Source organism: Eulemur rufifrons, chromosome 17 (genome assembly GCF_041146395.1).
Source record: "Eulemur rufifrons isolate Redbay chromosome 17, OSU_ERuf_1, whole genome shotgun sequence".
Lineage (NCBI taxonomy): Eukaryota > Metazoa > Chordata > Mammalia > Primates > Lemuridae > Eulemur > Eulemur rufifrons.
The window spans coordinates 23,703,409-23,724,732 of NC_090999.1; the positions used below are offsets into that span (position 1 = coordinate 23,703,409).

General features: G+C 38.2%; 1 protein-coding gene across 1 annotated transcript in view; it reads left to right on the plus strand.

Annotated features, from left to right (window-relative positions):
- Positions 1–21,324, plus strand: part of SPEF2 (sperm flagellar 2) — a 138,347-nt gene that overhangs the window by 53,238 nt on the left and 63,785 nt on the right. The window contains exons 15-20 of the mRNA XM_069492613.1: positions 3,558–3,725; positions 7,136–7,210; positions 12,030–12,178; positions 17,929–18,056; positions 18,139–18,277; positions 20,223–20,360. Of these exons, the coding sequence (XP_069348714.1) occupies positions 3,558–3,725; positions 7,136–7,210; positions 12,030–12,178; positions 17,929–18,056; positions 18,139–18,277; positions 20,223–20,360 (797 nt within the window). The remainder of the gene's footprint in view (positions 1–3,557; positions 3,726–7,135; positions 7,211–12,029; positions 12,179–17,928; positions 18,057–18,138; positions 18,278–20,222; positions 20,361–21,324) is intronic.

The window sequence follows — 21,324 nt, forward strand, 5'->3', positions numbered from 1 at the left end:
TATGGTATTATTGGAAAATGTTATTGAAAGGAATCTTAAGCTGAGTGCAATGCCAAATTTCCACTGGGATTTTGCCTTTGAGAAGTGACTTGAGAAATAAATATTTCCTTTTTGTTTATCCATCACTCCTAATTATATTGGCAACTATAGTTTCTTAGTATAATAAAAATGGTCAAAGTTAATATCAGAAGGATTCTTAAGTTGCCTTGATAGCACTTTGTCTCCTGTCACTAGATTTATGACCTATCTACCATGATGTATCAGTTAACTGACATTAAAATAGTGCATAGCTATGAGCCACAATCACCATGGGGATGCAGGAGCTCACATTTAGAAAGACAAGGTCCTACATCTAAATGCTTACTCCATAAAAATGCCAACGTGAAGCTTTCAGACAAAACAAATACCAATTGTATAGTATTTTAAAAGGCTTACCATGTCGCTTGACAGAAAGTAGGCTGAGAAGTGTGAGGAAACCTTCCACCGCAGTCTCACAGTCTTGGTTGGGAGGCAGAACCAAACTAATTCTAACTTGTAAAGGCTTAAAGCTACAGGTCAGGATCAGTTAGTTTTTACCAGCTACCAGACTCCACTTTAATATTTTTCTAAAGATTTTGCATTCTAATCACTAACTACATTTATAGACTCAACTATCCCTTAAGATTTATATTCCAATCAGTTAATTGCTATAACAAATATTTAATCATTAAAACAATAGTGTACCTAGCTCAGTGCTCTGTATTAAACATTCTGATGAAGTTAAAGGAAATAAAATGATGTGGTACTTCTATAATATTCTGATACGAAAAAATGGCCATAATACACTAAGTAGGAAAAAGCAGGTTGTGTATAAAACAGTCTGTTTTTTGTTGTTTTTTTTTTTCTCGGAGCCAAATGTCAGTAAAAATAGTCTGTTTTTTAAAAAATTATATGTGTATTTATATATGTATTAAATATATATGCACAGAAAAGAGTCTGACAGTATGAACAGTAATTGATGGTGGGTGAAGGAGAAGGGAAGAGAGGCTTAACAGCCAATTCCTCTTTCTACTTGTTTGTCTTAATTCTTGGGTTTTTTTAAAACAATTATGTTTTACTTTTATAATCATAAAAAAACAAACAAAAAAACCCCCTAATTTCCACTTAGAAAGATCATCTAATACAATGAAACCTCCTTGCTTGCTGAATTGAAAAGAATGTGGTCCCCAGCCCCCAGGCCACAGACTGGTACTGGTCCGTGGCCTGTTAGGAACCAGGCCACACATCAGGAGGTGAGCGGTGGGCGAGTGAGCGAAGCTTCATCTGTATTTACAGCTGTTCCCCATTGCTTGCATCAACACATAAGCTCTGTGTCCTGATCAGATCAGCAGTGGCATTAGATTCTCACAGTAGTGTGAACCCTACTGTAAACTGCTCATGCAAGGGATCTAGCTAGTTTGCACATTCCTTATGAGAATCTAATGCCTGATGATCTGAGGTGGAGCTGCGGTGGTGATGCTAGCGCTGGGGAGCAGCAGCAAATACAGATTATCATTAGCAGAGAGGTTTGACTGCACAATAAATGTAATGTGCTTGAATCATCCTAAAACCATCCCCCACACCCAAATCTGTGGAAAAATTGTCTTCCATGAAACCAGTCCCTGGGGCAGAAAAGGTTGGGAACCGCTGATCTCAGGGCAAATGGAGCATATGTAAAGAGAGTAGTCATACAAGAATGCAAGCATTCATTGTCAGTGGCACAGTCAGTAAAGCTGTGGGCATTTGCATTGTGGAGGGCTGGAAAGGCCAGGGCAGTTGAGGAGCATGTGCTAGGAAGGGTGAAACTGCATTATAAAGGAAAAGAGGTATGGCAATGATGGGAGCCTACAAAGAGGAAAATCAGCCATGCTCCATTCCTCAATGCGTTTGGACTGACTGTCTCCTTTGCCTGGAACACTCTTCCTTCAGATATCCAGATACCACCTTGGCTTCTTCATGTCTTTGCTCATATGTCACCTCCTGGGTGGCCCTACCCAATTTAGCACTGTCTCTGAAACTTCAAAAGCTGCCCTACCTAAGCATTCCTTATCTCCCTTCCTCTGTTCTGTTTCTTTTCTCAATAGCATTTATCACCTTCTAATCTCTTATACATTAACTTATTTATCATAATTATGGTTTGCCTCCTACCACTACAGAGTAAGCTTCATAAGGCCCTTGATTTTTCTCTGTTTTGTTTTATTTCTCTATCTCCAGGAACCAAGACTATGCCTATTGTTGTTTGTAATATTGTTATTATTATTATCATTAGTAGTAGTCATAGTTTTACTTTATTGTTGTAGTCCCTCCTATTCTTCAAAGCACAATTCAGGTTCAGTAAATAGTTGTTGCATGAATGAATCAATTGCTAAAGTTTAATTTAGGACATATGTACTGTGTGCGTAAGTGTTTTATATTTATTTATTTATTTAAGGCAATTGCCACACATTTCCCTCCCTCCTCACCCTTACCTCTTCTATTACACTGCCCTTTACCATCTCTTTATATTTTTTTCCCTTGCTTTCCCATTGGAAATTTTGAAATAATCCTTTATTTTCCTTTTTCATTATTAGCTACTTTTAGATTGCTGCTTTTACATTTGGCATCCACTCACCTACCCTTTATTCCTGCTTCATACACACACATACACGCTCCCACATCTACCACCACCTTCACCTTCCCCACCATCACCACCATCCACCCTACCACCACCACTACCACCACCATCACCCTCTCCACCAGCACCAGCATCTCCACCGCCACTACCATCTTCACCATCACCATCACCACCCCCGCCATCATCGCTACCATCACCATCTCCACTATCACTACCACTATCACCACCATCACCGTCACCACCTTTACCACTACCGTCACCACCACCACTACCATCTCTACCACCACCATCTCCACCACCACCAGTACCACCACTATTACCACCTCTACCCCCACCACCATCACCACCATCTCCACTACTACCATCTCCACCACCACCATCTCCACCACTACCATCTCCACCACCACCAGTACCACCACTATTACCACCTCTACCCCCACCACCATCACCACCATCTCTACCACTACCATCCTCACCATCTCCACCACCACCATTACCACTCCCACCACCACCACCACTGCCATCTTCACCACCACCATCACCACCTCCACAACCATCACTACCATCACCACCACCACCATCCTCACCATCTTCACCACCACCATCACCACCTCCACAACCATCACTACCATCACCACCACCACCATCCTCACCATCTCCATCACCACCATTACCACTCTCACCCCCACCAACATCACCACCACCAACAACAACAACATCAAGAGTCAAGGGAAACCATATTTCTGACCAGGCATAGAAGGCTTGAAATCTTAGCTTTAAGGACTAGATAATTTAAAAGAGAACCCTAAAACATGGATTAGATTTAAATCAGTAAGTGTAATTTTACATTAACTTAGGTTTCTCTTAGTTCAGATGAAATAATAGGAGTCCCTAATGAAAGTTCATTCTTATCATCCTTTTGAAGTTGAAAAGGAATTAGAAGAAAAGGAAGCTGAGAAAAAAGCAGCAGCTTCTCTGGCTGAGCCTCCACCTCCTGCTCCTCCTCCCCCTCCTCTTGAACCAGAAAAAGAGAAGGAAATTCATCCTCAGCATGAGCCTTCAAAAACTATTGCAAAAGGAAAACCACAATCAGGTGATTGACAGTATGATTTATAACCCTGTTTGCCAATTTCTTATTTTTACTTAGTAAAGAATTATAAATTATAGTGTGTTTATGGAGATTCAGACTTTGGGCAACTTCAATCATATGAAACAAAGCTCTACACTCAGATGAAAGTGGAAAAACCCTCTTGTAGCTAAGAAAGTAGTTGTTACAAAGCCCGGGTTCTTTACTTTGTGGGAGAGAACATGTAATCATCACACTCAGGTCTACTGATTAGAATAAGACCACAGATGAGAAGAGGAAAGACCAGGAATAGCAAAAAGTAACTTAGAGCAGATCAAGAGGACAGATGTCTGCTAAACTGTAGAGTTACATTTGTGTAAAGAGTGAAACCATCATAATAAAATAAAAATTAGCATAGCCAGTTTTCCACAAGAATAAGGGAAGAAATCAAAAGCTTTCGTTAGAGACAAGAATGGATATGTAACTGTAAATTTTCAGGACTATGTGATTATAAAAAGTTAGAAACTGGCACCTGGCATCTCAGTAAACATATATTTATGGATATATTAATAAAGAGTCAGGGTGGAGAACATTTTTTAGTTTAAATTTTTTCTAGATACTTAACTGTTAAGGACCATGAGTCTACCTGCATTAAATAGTAGACATTGAATATAATGAAAACAGTAAAGTGTATAATTGTTGTAATGCATGATATTGATAGAATGTCCATTTGGTGTGTGTATATGAAACAAATATGACTCTAGTTTCTGGTTTTAGCTTTCTAAATGGCTGATTTCACAGCGTCACAAGTCTATGTAGGAATCCTTGATATGATTTATTTCTAAACTCCATTGTCTTTCTGCTTCATGGAGATTAGAGATAGGTCTGAATTTTATTAAAAAATTAAATTTATTCATATGAAATAAAGGAATCTATAGATTTTAATAATATATTATAGTTTATTGAAGACCATTTTACTCAATAAATTAAAGTTTAACTAAAGGAAATATACATAAACCCTAAGAAATGTTTCTATCATATGAACAGTAAAACACAAAGCCATGAATTAAGTATATACTCCTTTCCCACTACCTCATTAAGAATTAGAAAAACAATTCAGAGGTCTGGAGGAAAAATGGAAATCTTTAAATTGGTTTTCAGAAATGGAGAATATAGTTTTCACAGTGGGTAAATGAACCTAGAATTATCAAATTGGTTCTTTCACCTCTGTCTGTATCTCTACCCGCCTCTTCCCCCTGCTCACCTAGCTCACAATCAGGAGTAGTCTATGTATTTAAGCCATTCCCTGAAACCAATCTCTAGTGTTTCTGGTTATGACACAGTTTAGTCTTTAAGTTTCTGAAGTTTGTTTGCTAGTTTAAAATTGTATTTTTGAATATTGTGCATTGTAGGAATAATAAACTTCTTGTTGCTTCAAACAGTGGTTGTACTTGTCTCTTTTTTCCACCAAGGGCAGAAGTAGTGCCTGATCTTTAAAAATGTGTATAAAAGTTAATCTCCAAAGGCTTAATTACCTCTGTCCAACAACAGTGCCTTCCTGATAGGAAACCTCGACGCAGGGGTGCATTGGTGGGGCAAAAGAGCAGATGGTGCTGCCCCTGCAGCTCAAGGAAGCTTGGTTAAGTGATTTTAGGGAGGGACATTTACTGCAGGTTTTAAAAAAAAAAATTTCATGAAAAATTTACAAATTTTGTTCAAAAGAGAATGTTTTCAGAACTGAAATCCTGAGGCTGCTGAACATGCCCCACTCAAACATCCAATTACAATCTTCTGTAGAAGTTGAGATGAAAAGAGGAATTATTTACTAAAAAAACAAAAGAAAACAAAAACATCAGGATGGAAATGGGGTAGAGGAGGCAGAGTACACTGAGTCCTAACAGTCATTTTGTCCCCAAATAGTTCTATACTGCATGTAGTTCTGCATTTTTATATCTGTTTCAGCAGCATTTAGGATTAAATTTCAAAAACTTCACAGTTATACTCCATTGAAGGGTCTATTATCAAATCCACTATCATATGTCAGAACTTAATTCAGATCTAAAGTTCTCAGTATGACACAATAGAATGGCACTGCTCATGCTTCTATTTAAGAATATTTTTTGAAACTTCAGAATATATTTTTAGAGCTAATAAAAAAAAAAAATGAGCAGACTGCATACTACTCCTGGCAGCAATGAGACTTGCCCCCAGTATTTTATGAGTTTAGTATCTTTTACTTTGTTTTTCTGTCATCTTGTACTGAAATTGAGAGCTAGTTAAATATTTGATTACCCAGAATATTTTTGTTAAAATAGCTAGGAGTTTATCAACACATTTTGATTATTAAGCTTATTTCTAAAACAAACAAACAAAACTAATTCAAGCATTTGGGCCTGCCTTCCTTCCTTCCTTCCTCCCTCCCTCCCTCCCTTTCTTTCTTTCCTTCTTTCTGAGTTTGATGGTTGATTGTTTAGATGTTTAAAAGTTCTTTTAGAGAGCTTACAAAGTTCCAAGCGTAATCCTTCTCTCTGTCTTTCACTTGTTTTATTTCTATGGAATCTTAGTTGTTAGATCTGAGATATTAAAATGTAAGTGATATGTGCTGTGCATTTACACATTCTATGACTATCAAATACAAAAAATAGGTCAGATGGGGTCTCTCTCCATCACAGACATTTAAATTGCCATACGTGTCCATCTTTACAATGGGGGAGAAAAAAAAAAACTATAGTCCGGAACCAAGGGAGGAAAATGACTGAATTTAGTGAATAGTGCAGGATGTAGAGAATTTTTCCAAGGAACAAATTTATTATTTGAGTCATCTTATTGACCTCAAGGTCATCAGGTTCCTGTACATTTTGGGGCTAGATTCCAGGGAGTCCAGGATAAATATACTTGAACCATCCTTTGCATTACAAATTACAGTCAGTGAAAAATGCAAATGTAGAAGGCAACCAAGCGTATAGTCAAGAGAAATTCAAGGATGCACCATATCAAAACAATATGGTCATTTAACTCTTCTTCAAACTGTTTTGGTATCATTTTTATTACAGATCTAGTTGTCTTATTGTATAAGCACCATTCAATTGAAATAAATCCAAATAGAGCTATGTGCTTCAGTGGACTTGTGATTAACTTTTAAAACTCCACAACTAGTTCCATTAAAGAGTTTATGATGAAAGCCATTACCAGATATTTATATTAACGTTAGGACTAAATCTCTCAGTGTGACAGAATAGTGCTATCATTCAAGAAGTTTCAATCCATAGTCTGTCTGCAGATTAATTTTAACTCACAGTAAAGACCTGAGCCATTTTATGTGGCTCACAAATGTAATGGTTTATCCTTGAGAAATAACATTGGATTGCTTAAAAATCATATAGCCAAGTCTATTGAAGTAAATAATTGATGATATTTGTGTGTTGAATTTTGTTTAGAAACCTCACATGGTAAGCAAGAATCTCTTCAGGAAGGAAAAGGGAAGAAAGGTGAAACTTCACTGAAAAGAAAAGGTACAACAGATAAAGATAGATATGATTACATGTAATTCTGCATTTTATAACTGTCTCAGTGAAAATAACTAGATTTATATAATAGTACACATTGACTACTTCTCTTAGGCTTTTGTAAATCATAAGCCTTTGACAAAGAGTACAACCTCAAACTTTCTGCATCCTGCTCTTAGCAAAGGCCCTACTGAGAAAAGTGATGTTTGTAGGGATAATTTAGAGAATATCTAATATTCAGAATATCCATTCATCATAGATATTATAGGGTATTATCCTATATGGCTAAGCTATGCCGTCAGAAAGTACATGCTACACACTGAACTGTATTTTCTTGGACCCTGTATTGAATCTCTTATACTGATAAGCACTTTGGGAAGAAGTCCTCAACTTTTTGGTAAAAAGTCCTCCACTACATAACATAGCAATGGAGGTCAAATTTTCATGATACCCGTAATAACCTGGTATTATATTTTCTGAAATAAAATACTATATTATGCCCACTACATGATTTAATGGCTGTTAAATGAAATCCTAAGTGAGAAATTTTATTCAGAATCAAGAGACAGGAAAACATTTTTTCCTCTTAGTGATTAGATAATGTGTACCTCTAAATGACAGCATTTCCTTTTTGTTTTGGCTATCTGGAATGTCAAAGCCAAACTAGGCTCAGGCTTAGTATCTATGAAGGACCCAGATCTCAATATCTTCCTTCCAATTCCTCTTCTGGTTTTGACTTTCTATTTTAAGTTGTATTTTTTCGGACCCTAGTTTTATTTATGTTTTTTTTTTTTTTTTCTATTTTACTTTAACTATTTCCGTGAAATAAGGAGGAAACATTTTTTTAAAGTAATTTTTCTAAGTTGGTAAAAGAAAATTCCAGGCTCTAAAAGTCATAGTACTTAGATTTATGTTGAAGCTGCTATAGCAACCAATTAACTAAAGATAGAAATATAGTTATGAGTACATACAGTTGACATCTTCCAAGGTAATTCAAATGGCATTGTCATGAAGTGTGTGCCTTTGTTTAACTATTCATCACAAAGCACTAGTGCAGCTTTAGTCCAAAAGCGTGCAATGTTCACAAAATTATGTGTTAAAAAGAAGTTTATTTTGGCATTTAAATACATATAACTATGATTCTCAAAGAGAATCTCACCATTCTCTGATTATATGACATAATAGGTTTATATAACTAGAGCTATTGAGTTAACACTGGGATAAAAATTTAGCTAAAATTTTAAGGGCTACAATCTATGCTCAGCTCTCACTTGTTTACTAATGGAATAATTTTCACATATTACATTGCTCATCCCTTGCTTTCTCATCATCAAAAAGAACAAATGAAGGATCATCACAGAATCATCAAAAATAGACATTAAATACACTAATGCATATTAGATATCAAATCATCAAAGTAGACATAATAAAGCACATGCTCTAACATCATCCTTAATTGAAAACATATAGACTCCAAACAAACCATAAGCAAACATACAAGTTCAACAGTAAAATATATGTGTGTGTGTGTGTGTGTGTGTGTGTATAGATATAGACATAGATATAGAAGCCATGTAGTTAGCTTAAATTAACTAACTCAGAGGACTTCCAAGTGATTTGGGATTTTATTTTGCTATTCTATTGTTTTAAATAATATTTGAAATAGGTGAACTCTCAATCAAGATTTAGTAGCCTTCCTGTTATATAGAAATGGTGTTATTTTGGCATTTATAACCGGATTTCCTTCATGAGGAAGAAGTTACATAATTGTATTTCTTAATATTTGAAATTAACACCATTGAGGGTGAACACTATTAATTATCTGTTTATCTCACAGGCTGTTTGATACCGATTACATTTAAAGCATCTCTTATGAGTTGAGGGACCCATCTCTTTTCTCCTTTTTTCAAACTTCTTATTTCCTGCATTGTCATCTTTGACTCTTTAATATTCTCTTCATATTAGATCAATCTCTATCCTTCTCCTCCAACATCTTGACACTGAGATGCCATTCATAATTGTACTTCTGGTGTTCTAATGTATTTCTTATCCTCTTAAACCCATTTGCCACTGTTCCATTATATTTCTTAATAAAACAATGGCTTTTCAAACATATATCCTTACTAAGGAGATGTTAATTAGGAGCTAAATGAAGAAAGTTTTCCATGATCAACTATGTTCCATGTTCAGAAAATACCAAGTTACATCATGTTAAAATGTTTTCAGTTACAGCCTTTTTTTTCTATGTTAATGTGCATCTCTAAGGAAGTGGGAGATGCAGTATGTTAGATCTCAGGATATTTTGGCTGCAGAATTCTTCTTCCTTGGAGAAGCATCTGTTGGGACCAGAGTTCTGTGGAACAAACACTTGGAAATAATGTCATCTTTGGTTCCTGTGTCCTACTCCATGTATTAGTATTAGTATTGTTCCAATGCTTGATTTCTGGCTTAACTTATAGTTTCAATTATTATAGATGCTACCAGGCCACTTAACTTAAATAAAATGTAGTATCAATGTTATAAACACAAATGACATTTAATTTGAAGGATGTGGAAGAACAGAGAAAAAAGACAAGGTGAAATGAAATTGACAACTGGATGCATCTATGAGAGCAATGGCTCTTAAAGTGTGGTCTCTGGACCAGCAGCATCTGAAACACCTGGGAACTTGTTAGAACTAAAGATTCTCTGCCCACCCCAGACCTACCGAATCTGAAAGCTCCAGGATTGGGGCTCAGGAGTTTGTGTTTTAACAAACCCTCCAAAGGATTCTGATAATCATTAAAGTTTGAGAACTACTCTACTGGAGCCCAAGGCTTACTGCCCTATTAGACCCATTGGAAAATCAGAAACATTCAATTACTTCTTGTGTCTTATTTATAATATGCCTCTTCTCCCAAATACTTAAGTTGGATTACATTAAGAGCACCTGTATATAATAACACTCTTGAAATAGAAATAAAAATACAAAGCCCTGAAATGAGGGAATTAGCATGTCCAGCTCAAGGACACATGCTTATTGTGATGACTCATTAAACTCAGAACAACCTGGGTTGACAACATGAAGAAGGAAGCAGGATGGGTTTAAGCTTTTCCAGATAAATTTCTAAAATAGATTTTTATCACTGGGGACCTTGAACCAGTATGTGGTACAGTGTATGAAGTCTTAATAGGTTTTATAGCAAATGTAAATGTGTATTGGGTTTTATCCAAAGGTTGATGCATATCCAAAAGTTGATGATTAATTTATGATTATGGTTCAGGTAGTGAAATTCAACCACAATCTTCTTTTATAATACAATCCATAATCACAATAACAAACTCCCTCTTATGTAGTACCTATTATGAGCCAGGTGCTACACAAGGTAATTTACATATATAATAATCTCACTAAATTCTCACAATCACCTATGAAGTAGAAATTATCATTTTACTACTTCAAAGATGAAGAAAGGAGAGTCAAAATACATAAGCAAGTATTTTTTTAGCAACTGTTAACCTATGAGAAAGGAAATTTGAGCCTCTTCACTCTTCTGGAAATGTAGTCTGTCCTCCCACATTAATTTGGAGCACAAAACTTCTCATAGCTTCCCTGGATTTTGCCTTTTGTTAGAGAAATTCATCTAAGGTGGTCATAGAATTATCACTTGGACTTCACTAGATATTCATGTCAAAGGATGAAAAATCATCATATAGAAATGTATATCAAATTAAGAACATTTTCAGTTACTGCCTGACCAAAGATTCACTTAAACTTTTCTAAATTTTCAAAAATTTAGATACAACTTCAGATCTATGGATAATGTATACTGTTTTTAAACACCTAAACTGTCCACAAGACAATTAACAATTCCTCCTTTACTTATAATCTACTTATTTTTAACTAATGTAAGAGTGGAAGATGTATTTGCTTTTCTAAACAGCGTTAACATTTAGTAATACTCATTAAAGACATATATTTTGGGGAAAGAAAGTGCTCCCAGTTCTACAGGTGTTTTTAAACTTCATTTAAAAATTCTGATAATTAATCTAAAGGTAAGTGGAATTTTAAACTGAGTGAATTTCCAAACTGTAATAACCTTGATCCTTTCAGGGAATATTAGTGCTCTCACTTAACAAATCTAGATTTCCCTCTTGATGATATCAGGGAAAGTGAAGTGTATGTCTGTTTGAATTCTGAATTGAAAATTAGACTTCCTCCTCCTCTTTTGCTCCCTTCTCATTTGCCTTTACACCACTCCCCTTCCTTCCCCTTCCCTTCCCTTCTCATTCTCTCTCATGCCTTGACTCAGCCAGGCTCATGGCCCAGCAACTACCTTGATCCTTATTCCCTGACTACAACAAGGAATATAATTTCCCCTAGAAACCCTGTGTCTCTGTGGGGCCGTGGGGATATTCAGGAGGCAGAGTAACCCCTCTTCTTTTTGTCATTCAGGATAGAGAGTTTAATTTGCCAGTTTTTGCAATAAGAAATGAAATACACTTTTCTCTAAAGTCTAAACTATATAAGAGTTACATGTTCATTGTGGAAGCAAAGCAGAGATGAAAATAAAATATCAGGTTGTTTTTAATAGCCATTTGGAAAAGAGAAGTTGGATTGCTTACAAAGAAAGCAACTCACTATTATTAGTATCATTGGTTAATTTCGAGGCTGTGGAAAATGAGGCTTTTTCTTAAATTTTTGATTTAATAAGACTGCCCAAAAGGAGCTTAAAAAGTAGTTAATGAATTGCTGAAGTTTATGGCAATGATATATTTATTGAACCACCAGAATTCTGTCCCATTCATCTACTTGTATTGGAGTAATTTGATATGCATATTTAAGGTTCTCCTAAAGGAAAATCGCCAGGAGGAAAAACACCACTAAAGAAATCACCTGTCAGCTCTGCAGATATATCACCTACTCCAGTAGTGCCACCACCACCTAAGCCAGGATCAGAAGAGTGGGTCTATGTGGATGAACCAATTCCTGAGGTATGGCAGTTTAGAACCAAGCTGATAGAATCCATTCTTTTTCCTATTTATAGTAAGATTCATACCATTATTTGCAACATCCAGAAGGCCTTTCATATCTGGTAATATATATATGTATTAATTAAAAAGCTGAGATGATATTTTTTTAAGAGACTACTCATTGAATGACATCCCATCCTTTTCCCTCCTCACTTAAGTTTCTGAGTCATGCTTTGAACTACAGTTCAAAGTGCTAAACCGGGGGGAACAAGTGGGTTCTGTGAGGACCAATTTTCTCCCTGAGGACAAGCAGAGATGCAGTTTCCTGGAAGAATGACTTCCCCAGGACTCATATCCAGCAAATATCTAGCCCTCTACCCATGTTCTAATACCCATATCATAATGCTTTTTAGTGAAGTTTAACCTCTGACTTTTCAGAAGTGGGAGAACATTTTTGAAAGTAACTCAATCAGTAATAGAACAACAGCTCTCTGACCCGACAGCTTTAACTAGGTATGCTAGTGTAAGCCAAGGAGATGACCCAGGGGAACCCTGGGAGCTCCACCCAGCTCATTGTTCTTTGACAACTGCAAGGCCCAGTCACACCTAGGCACTTCTGGTTGCTTTAGCAGATAAATCCTTGGGAAAATCACACAGAATGGTCCTTCCTTTAAAACTTTTTAAAAGTCAAAAGAGTCCTTTTGAAAAGAATGGGTCCTGTCTCCTCCATTCCAGTCCCCAGTGATCTCTTACTCTGATGAGCTCAGCAAGGACCATCTGTGCCAGGCAATATAGACTCAATTATGAAATGGAGCAATTGTGGGGTTGCTGTTATTATTGAGCTTTCCTAGGAATATGTTTTATCTCCCAAATTAGATCATAAATTCCTTGGGGAGGGTAGGAACATGTGGAACAATTCATTGCATTCAGCACAAACACAGTACAGAGTGCATGACAGATTCTTGATAGGTTCCTAACGAATTAATTAATTAGCATTAAGGATGAAATTAGAACTGAAAATATTTGAAGATGAGAACATTAAATGATACAATTATGGATATTTATAATTGACATCACTCAGCTAAACAGAAGCTACTTTATATATATTGTGTATACATATGTATACACACACACACACACACACACACACACAAACTGTCATAGAAGCAGGATATAGAATAGAAGTGGTTTCTGGGAAGGAGGTAAAATTAAAATGGTATTATTTGGTAAGGGATGGGGATTGCAGGGTAAAAATACCAAAATCCAATCCTTAACTCCAAACCTTGAAGCCCTTGAAATCCGTAGAGGACAGAAGAGAAGCAGAGGATAGGAATTAAAAAAAAAAAAAATTAACACTGAGATATCGTACCAGCTGCCATGTAGATCTTCTAGCAGTCGGGATTCTGGCAATAAACAGATGATAATTTGGGGAGAGTGGAATAAAGGACTATTTAAAATGTGTAGGTAATAAGTATGGAAATTTACAAGGATCAGATTATCTACGATCCCCCTCACCTCCCCACCCCCACCAGCAAGGGACAGCTGGGGGTCATGCTGGCCCCTAGGCCTGAAGAGGCGAAGAAAAGGAGCAGATCCCTGGGCCTCAAGAGGACTTCTGCACACAGAGGGCCATCTGACAGGAGCTGTGGCTTTCTGCAGAGGGGGAGGCAGTGCCCCACAGTGACCCCGCAGAGAGGAGTAGGAGAACACTCTCCCCAAGGTGGACAGCAGGGGAGCTTCCTGACAGAGTTTACATATGTTAGCCTCCCAGGGCACTGAGCAGGGTGAAGGGTAGGAAATTGGTCTGGAGGGACATGGGGAGATACGCAGCACAGACCTCTGCTCACCTAAGACCTACAATGTAGAGGAGAACTTTCTCTCCAGCAAAGCAGGCCATGTGGTCCAGTCTAGTTGTTTTCCACTCTAGACTTCCCACACCTGAGCTGCAGAGCTGACTTCTCAGGGAAGGGGAAGACAGATGCCCATTAAATTTGGATTCCAGATAAACAACAAATTTATCTAGACATCTTGTACATTATCTGGTAACACTATTTCCAGACCTCCTGAGGACCCCAGGTCTCTATCTTACTTCAATAGACACATGGAGGGAAAGAGAAAGGAGAGAAAAGAGAGATTGTTTCCACATCTGGCTTTCTCAGGCAACAGCCAAGTGTGAGGAGAGCCTAGGACCCCCCTTTGCTGGTTACCAGGGAAGGTGCAAAGAGAATCAGGGAGGCAGTCAGAGCAAGAGGTCTTTGCTTTCCACCCTGTGAAAGCACAAGAGCAGATGCTTGAGGAGAGGATTCCAGGAAAGAGGCCCCTCAGTGCACGCACTCACATTCAGCCAGACCGTAGCAACCCCCCTCCTCTTCTTCCTCATCATCGTCCTCCTCAGAGGCTGAAGCTGGGCCCGGGGTGGGGGGGGGAGATAATATTAGACATAATATCTCTTACATTCAAATAGTATTTATCAATTTCTTCATGAAGTCATTGTAGATGAATGAGAGCTGTGAACAGGATGCTAATTCAATTAATCCCACTCTTAGGTGGTAACTCTTCATGCACACAGTGTTGATTAATGGATTGAAGTTGACCGGGAGGGAGGTTTAGTACTGTGCCTGTTTAAAATGGTCTTCAGCACGATTCTGGATACTATTTCCTTTAAGAGAGATCATGACAAACTAGAAACCAGGGAGGGGAACTAGGTCAGGAAAGGTTGTTGAATTAATGTCAGAGGAGCATTAAAAGAACTGTAAATGCTTAATTTAGATAAATGAATACTTGAAGTATGATTAGACATAAAATCTTAGGCTTTTAGAACTCGATGGAGCCATCCCGTCTCCCCAAAATTTAATAATGATAAAACTGGGTTCATATGAGTCTACTGACACCCATATTAATATTTATTGAGCACTCATTATGTGCAAATGCTGTACTTGGTGCTGGGAATACAAAAAAAAGCAAGTTGCAATTTCTGTGTCCAAAGACACAATCTACTTGGAGACAGAGGCATACATAGTGGTCCCCCCTTATTTGAAGTTTTGCTTTGTGGTTTCAGTTACCCATGGTACAGTACAATAAGATATTTTGAGAAACAGAGAGATCACATTTACAAAACTTTTATTGCAGTATTTTGTTATAATTCTTCTATTTTATTATTAATTATTGTTAACCTCTTACTGTGCCTAATTGATAAATTAAACTTTGCCATGGGTATGTATGTGTAGGAAAAAACATAGTATATATAGTGTTCGGTATTATCCACGGTTTTAGGCATCCACTGGGGATCTTGGAACGTATCCCCTACTGATAAGTGGGGTTGACTTTAGGCAACTAATTAGAACACAGTTTTGTAATTTCATCTGTAACAGGACTATATACTGTTATGATAACATAGAGGAGGGCATGATACATTTTGCTTGGGGTATTCAAAATAAAAAGTCCCCCACTGCAAGTTATCTTTCAAAGTATGAGCTCACTGAGTAGGGAGTATAAGGAGAGAGAATCCCAATCAAAGAGAATGGCTCAGTGTATCAGGAACAGAATGGGTGAGGACACAGCTTCAGGAGGCAAGTCTGGTAGGAAGGCAGACACCAGATTTAGAAGGATCATACCAGCAGTGCTGAAGTTTGGACTTCATCTGCTAGGTAGTGGAATGTTTTTCATCAAGGAAGTAACACATTGGAATGTGTTTTCAAAACAACATCTCAGAGAGACACTAGAGTGAATTGTTTAAAAATATGCATTGTGATTGGTCTGCCTACATTCAAATCCCAGCTATATCACTCAGCAACTGCATGTCCTTGTACCAGCTGCTTATCCTCTGTTGCCTCATTTGCCTCGTCTTTAAATGGGAAGAGTAATAGAAAACAATCTCATAGGTTGTTGTGAGAATTTAATGAGTTAGAATACATAAAACCCTTTGAACAGTATGTGACACAAAGTAAGTTCTCAATAAGTATTAGGTGTTTTGGGAATAGAATATTGAAACGAATCATAGACACTTGTCAGGAGGCCCCTGTACTACTCTAGACAAGAGCTGACAAGGTCCTGAATGAGGACAATGACATTGAGAAGGAGGGGAGAAAGGGACAGAATCAGGGAAGAGTTCAGGAACTGGGTCTTACCCACCTCTCAGACATCATCGTCCTTCAGTCCTGCTCTGTTCCACCAAGCTCTACCCACACAAACCTGCATTCTGTCCTGTAAATATGCCAAGAACATTCCCACCACAGTGCCTTTGCACCTGCTATTTCTTCTGCTCAGAGTGCTCTTCTCCTAAATCTTCCTTCTCCTCAGTGCCAACTCCAGTGCCACCTAAACAAAGAGGCTCTCCCTCACCACCCAAAAAAAGCAGCGCCTCTGTCACGTCACAGCACTTAGTATGGGAATTACTTTTTTATTAGCTTATTGACTTGCTTAGGTCTTTACTTACCTGCTTACTGATTTACTTAATTACTTATGACTTCTTTACTATTTCCCATCTCCCACCAGAATATAAGTTCCTAAAGCCAGGGACCCTGACTTACTTGCCATAAAACTCCTAGTCCCTAGAACAATGCCTACCTACATAGAGTGACTACTCAATGAATAATTCCTGGTTGGTTTACTCATTGGCTTGGACAAAGTGAGACACTTAAATAGTAATAGAATGGCTTAGACTGGATCTCATATATCCTGAATCCCAGTCTAGCTCTCTCCTTACTAGTGATACCTGTCTTCAAATATTCGACAGGCTATCATGGGGAAGACAGTGGGCATAGTCTGTCCTTCTCCAAAGGGAATAGCTAGGGCTGATAAGTGGAAATTGCAGAAAGCCAAATTTCTGCTTAACACAAGGAAAAATTTTCGAATAACATGAGTTGTACATCACTGGAGGGGGCTGCCTTGAAATATCATTCTTCAGGCATCCATGAGGTCCATGAAGAGACTGGATAATATATCTCTAGGATTTGGTATTTTTTGATTGGAGAGGAAATTAGCCCAGATGATCTCTAAGGTCCCCAGGTGTGATTCTTTGAATAAACACATGGCCAATAAGGGAATAATTAGTACAGCAAGTTTATATTAAATATAGTATGGATTCTTAAAATTATTTCATTTGGATTATTTCTTGTTTTTGATTGTTTATTTACATTATTAAAGATAACATAAAAGAAACTTTCTAATTTTCATGGTGCACACAGCAAGGATGGAATCTCCTAAGTGAAATCAGAGAAGTAACTCACCACCACCCTGACATGAACACTAGGTGTTTCCAACAGCGGCAAAATGTGTTATCTGTGGTTCATTTCATTCATTCAATAACTATTTCCTGAGGACTTTCTATGTCCCAGACACTGTGGTAATTACAGAAAAAAATTGTATAATGGTAAACAAGACAACCATAGTTTCTGGCTTTATGGGACTGATATTCTAGAGGTGAATACGGACAAATAAATAAGCAATTACAATTAATGTCAGTAGTGTTATAATGGGAGAAGTACAGGGTGCCAAGGGAGAACCTAAGGACATCAGAGGGTGACCTTACAGACTTGCTGGGTCAGGGAAGGATTTCTGGAATAACTGATGTGTGGGCTGAGACATGAAGAATTATCTGGAATGGGAATAGGTGGGGAAGGGGAAAGAGAAGGAACAAGAAGTCTCACGGGGAATGGGTTGAGTAGTTGCAGTTGCATCTTCATCTTCTTGCTTAGCACTGTTCTTTTGACTCAATTATTTGGAAGATTTTCATTTTGAAATAACAATTTCTACACTTTACCATTTAACAGGAACTGCCTTCATTTTTAGTACCTTACTGGGAACTAATAGAAAATTCCTATATAAATACCGTCAAAACAGCGCTCAGACATCTGAGAGAATACCAGAAGACTGTGCTTGCTTACTTACATGAGATTAGGTAAGTAAAGTTTCCAAAGTCAGAATTTTATAGCTTACAGGCATGACATATAAGATCCTTCTCCTTCTTTTATTGTCAACAGAACAAGTTTCCAGGAGTTCCTAAGGCGTCCAGATTACAAGCAAGATTTCGTAGCTCAGTGGCAGGCTGATTTCAACTCTCTTCCTGATGACCTGTGGGATGACGTGGAAACAAAGGCTGAACTACACCAAAGAGTGAATGTAAGGAAATCTGTGACCTGCTGGAACAGCGTTGCCAGACTTTCGTATCTTGTCCTGCAAAACACCAATTCATTCCCCTCTTACCTCCATGAAGTATGAGGATGAGAAAGGAAATGGTTTGAACTCTTAACCAGCTAACTTTCAAGATCAGTAGCTTTTCTGCACTTTGAGTTCAGAATGAGAAAACTTTGGCAACACTTCCGGAAAGAGGAGCCAGGGTCGGCAGTCCAGGAGCATTATTGGCATCTGTCTTGTAGATTAGATAGGAATCTACAAAGAGGAATCTACCTCTTTGTTAGTCCACAAAACTATCTTCATCCCTGGTGTTAATCCCATTCCTATCTTGAATGCAGTTATATGGCTTGTTGATGGCTTATTGAAGGAGAAAGGTAGTAAGGGAATTGCATGGAAAACCTAAAGGGTTGTCTATATTGAATAGATCTCTTGAGAGAAGATATTAAATCTTACACATCTTTGTGCCTCCAGCAAGCACAATGCCTGGCAGTCGGTAGACAGGCAGATTTTCATAACTTCATGAATGAAGTATATTGCCCTGATACTTTAGAACATGGTCTGTGATGTATAAGAAGCTTGATTCCAATATCTTACCTTTCATCTTCCCTGTGTAAAATGGGTAGACCTCCTTATCTCTTCAGGGGTATCCTGTGCTGCTACCTTAAGTACAGGCTACTAACAAACAAGTCTGATTATGACCTCAATATTTATTTGTGCAACAAAGCATTGCCAAACTCTTTCCCATGGTCCATTCATCTGCTCAATAAATATTTATTAAGCATCTATCAAGGTCCCAGCACTGTTCAAGGGGCTAGAGATTCAGCAGTGAACAAAACATCTGTGACCACATGATGTTTATGTTCTAGTGACCAGAAGACAGAGACTAAGCAATAAACAAGTGAATATTTAGTGAATGTGTCACTGGTAATAAGAGGTATGTAGAGAACAAGAAAGCACAGCAAGAGGAAAAGAACATTTGATGTACCCTTTTTTGTATGGTGGCTGTGGAAAGTCCTACCGAGAAGGTGACATTTGAACAGACCCAGGACAGAGTGATTGAGTAAGCCATGTAGATATCTGGAGGAAGGGTGCATCAGGCACAGGGGAAAGCAAGGGCAAAGACACTGAAGAGGAAGGAGGTGTGGTGTGTTTGAAGAACAGCAGGAGGTTGGTGTGGCTGGAGCAGAGTGAGCTGGGCAAGAGTGGCTGGTGATGAGGTGGGAGAGAATCGAAAGGGACCAGATTATCTAAAGCCTTGGAGGTCATTATGAGAATATCAGAGTTGATCTGAATGAGATGAAAAGCTTTGGCCTCTTGTTTTAAAAGAGTCTATAGTAGAGGGTAAAAAACAGCAGAGAGACCAGTTGGGAGACCAGTTGGAAAGCTCTTACAATGGAAGCGAAGCATCATGGTGGCTTGGGTTATGGGTCAGGGGGCTGAAGGGTTTACTCTACAAGGTATTCAAATATTCTAGTAAAGCTGAAGTATTTCACATGTTCTTAAACATTCTTCAAATAGTAATTAATAACTGCAAGTCCTAAAACTATCTTTTTTCTATCTTTGCTATCTTTTTTCCTACATATTCATAACGCAAACAGCCTTCCTGTATACTGGATTTTTCAACCCAACAAACTTTTTGAGGAAGGAATAAAGTACATAAAACATAGCCATCCGTGGCTAAAGTGAACTGTAGTGGATTTCTGGTAAACAGAGATATATGATTCGGGGAGGTAGTCTTTGGAAGTGAGAGCCTGATAGAATAGAAGCAAAATAAATCTTGGTTGAATGAACAAATACAATACGTGAGTGCATTAGGTATAAAATTTCTTTAGAGACATTTTTAAGTGGGGCAAAAGTTTTAGTTTTATTACCCTGAGGTGGTTTGAGCCACGGTGCTAAAGCATGACCACAATGTTTCTCTTCCGTGCAGGATCTGCGAGACCGCCTGTGGGATATTTGTGACACTCAGAAGGAAGATGCAGAGCGAGAGCGGCTGGATATCATCAATGAGAGCTGGTTACAGGACTCTCTTGGAATAACAATTAACCATTTCTTTTCACTGATGCAGGTAAGAGCAGCTGGTCACAACGACACAGACTCGTCCCTTCCTAGCCACGTCCCTCATGTGACAACTCCTTTGGGAATGTTCGGGTGTCCTCAGGGCTCATTTTGCTCATGACCTGGTGTGAGCTCCATCCATCTTGCCAAGGAAGTTAGCTGGAATAAAACATTTTGGTCTGGGCCAAGCAAGCAGTCAAACTGGGAGCATCCCAAACAACTACTCACCAGCCTTGCTTGCAGGTGGCCTAGATATGTAGAGAGTGACAGCAAAGAGAGTGTCTGCAACTGAGTTGTTTACCTTGTCAGCCTCTCAAAGCAGACACACGAACTGGCCAACCAGACAAAGCCCAGGAAAGCAGCCCTGCCACAAAGCATGGGCAAGATCAGACACAGCAAGCATTTGATTCCTAAAAGTAAAAAGTTTTCCAATACTGGACTGGAAAAACAGACTATTTATCAGAATTCACAACCTATTAAATAAAAAACTGCACAGGGCAAGATAAGATGACAGACAGTGATTTACTCTGATGCTATTGTCAGCAATGGGGAAGAGAGCTCAGACCAGGTCTTGGATTCCCAGCTCAGCTCTGCCAAGACAAAAAGCTAGAGCGTTTTTAAGAGCTGGGGTGGTATGAAGGGTAGAGGGTTATAGGCCATCTCAGTTTGCTAATTGGCCCTACCCAAAGGAAAAGTCAACTTTCTATCTTCATCATGGAAGGTAGTTTTATAACTTGGAGCCAGGCACCCACTGTAGTTAGGCTCCTACCCTTCCATGAAATGGGAGACAGGGGCACTGTCTTTCCTGATGATTAATTACATTCCAAAGTGAGACTTGAGAAAGACATTCCTGGGCTGTAAAACTGGTAAAAGGCTTTTAAAAAGATTTACATCTCAAAGGGACAGAGAAAGGATTTACAATGACAAGCTTTCTTAAAGTAAATGCTCTAACAAAAGAGAGGTCAGGGGCCTAG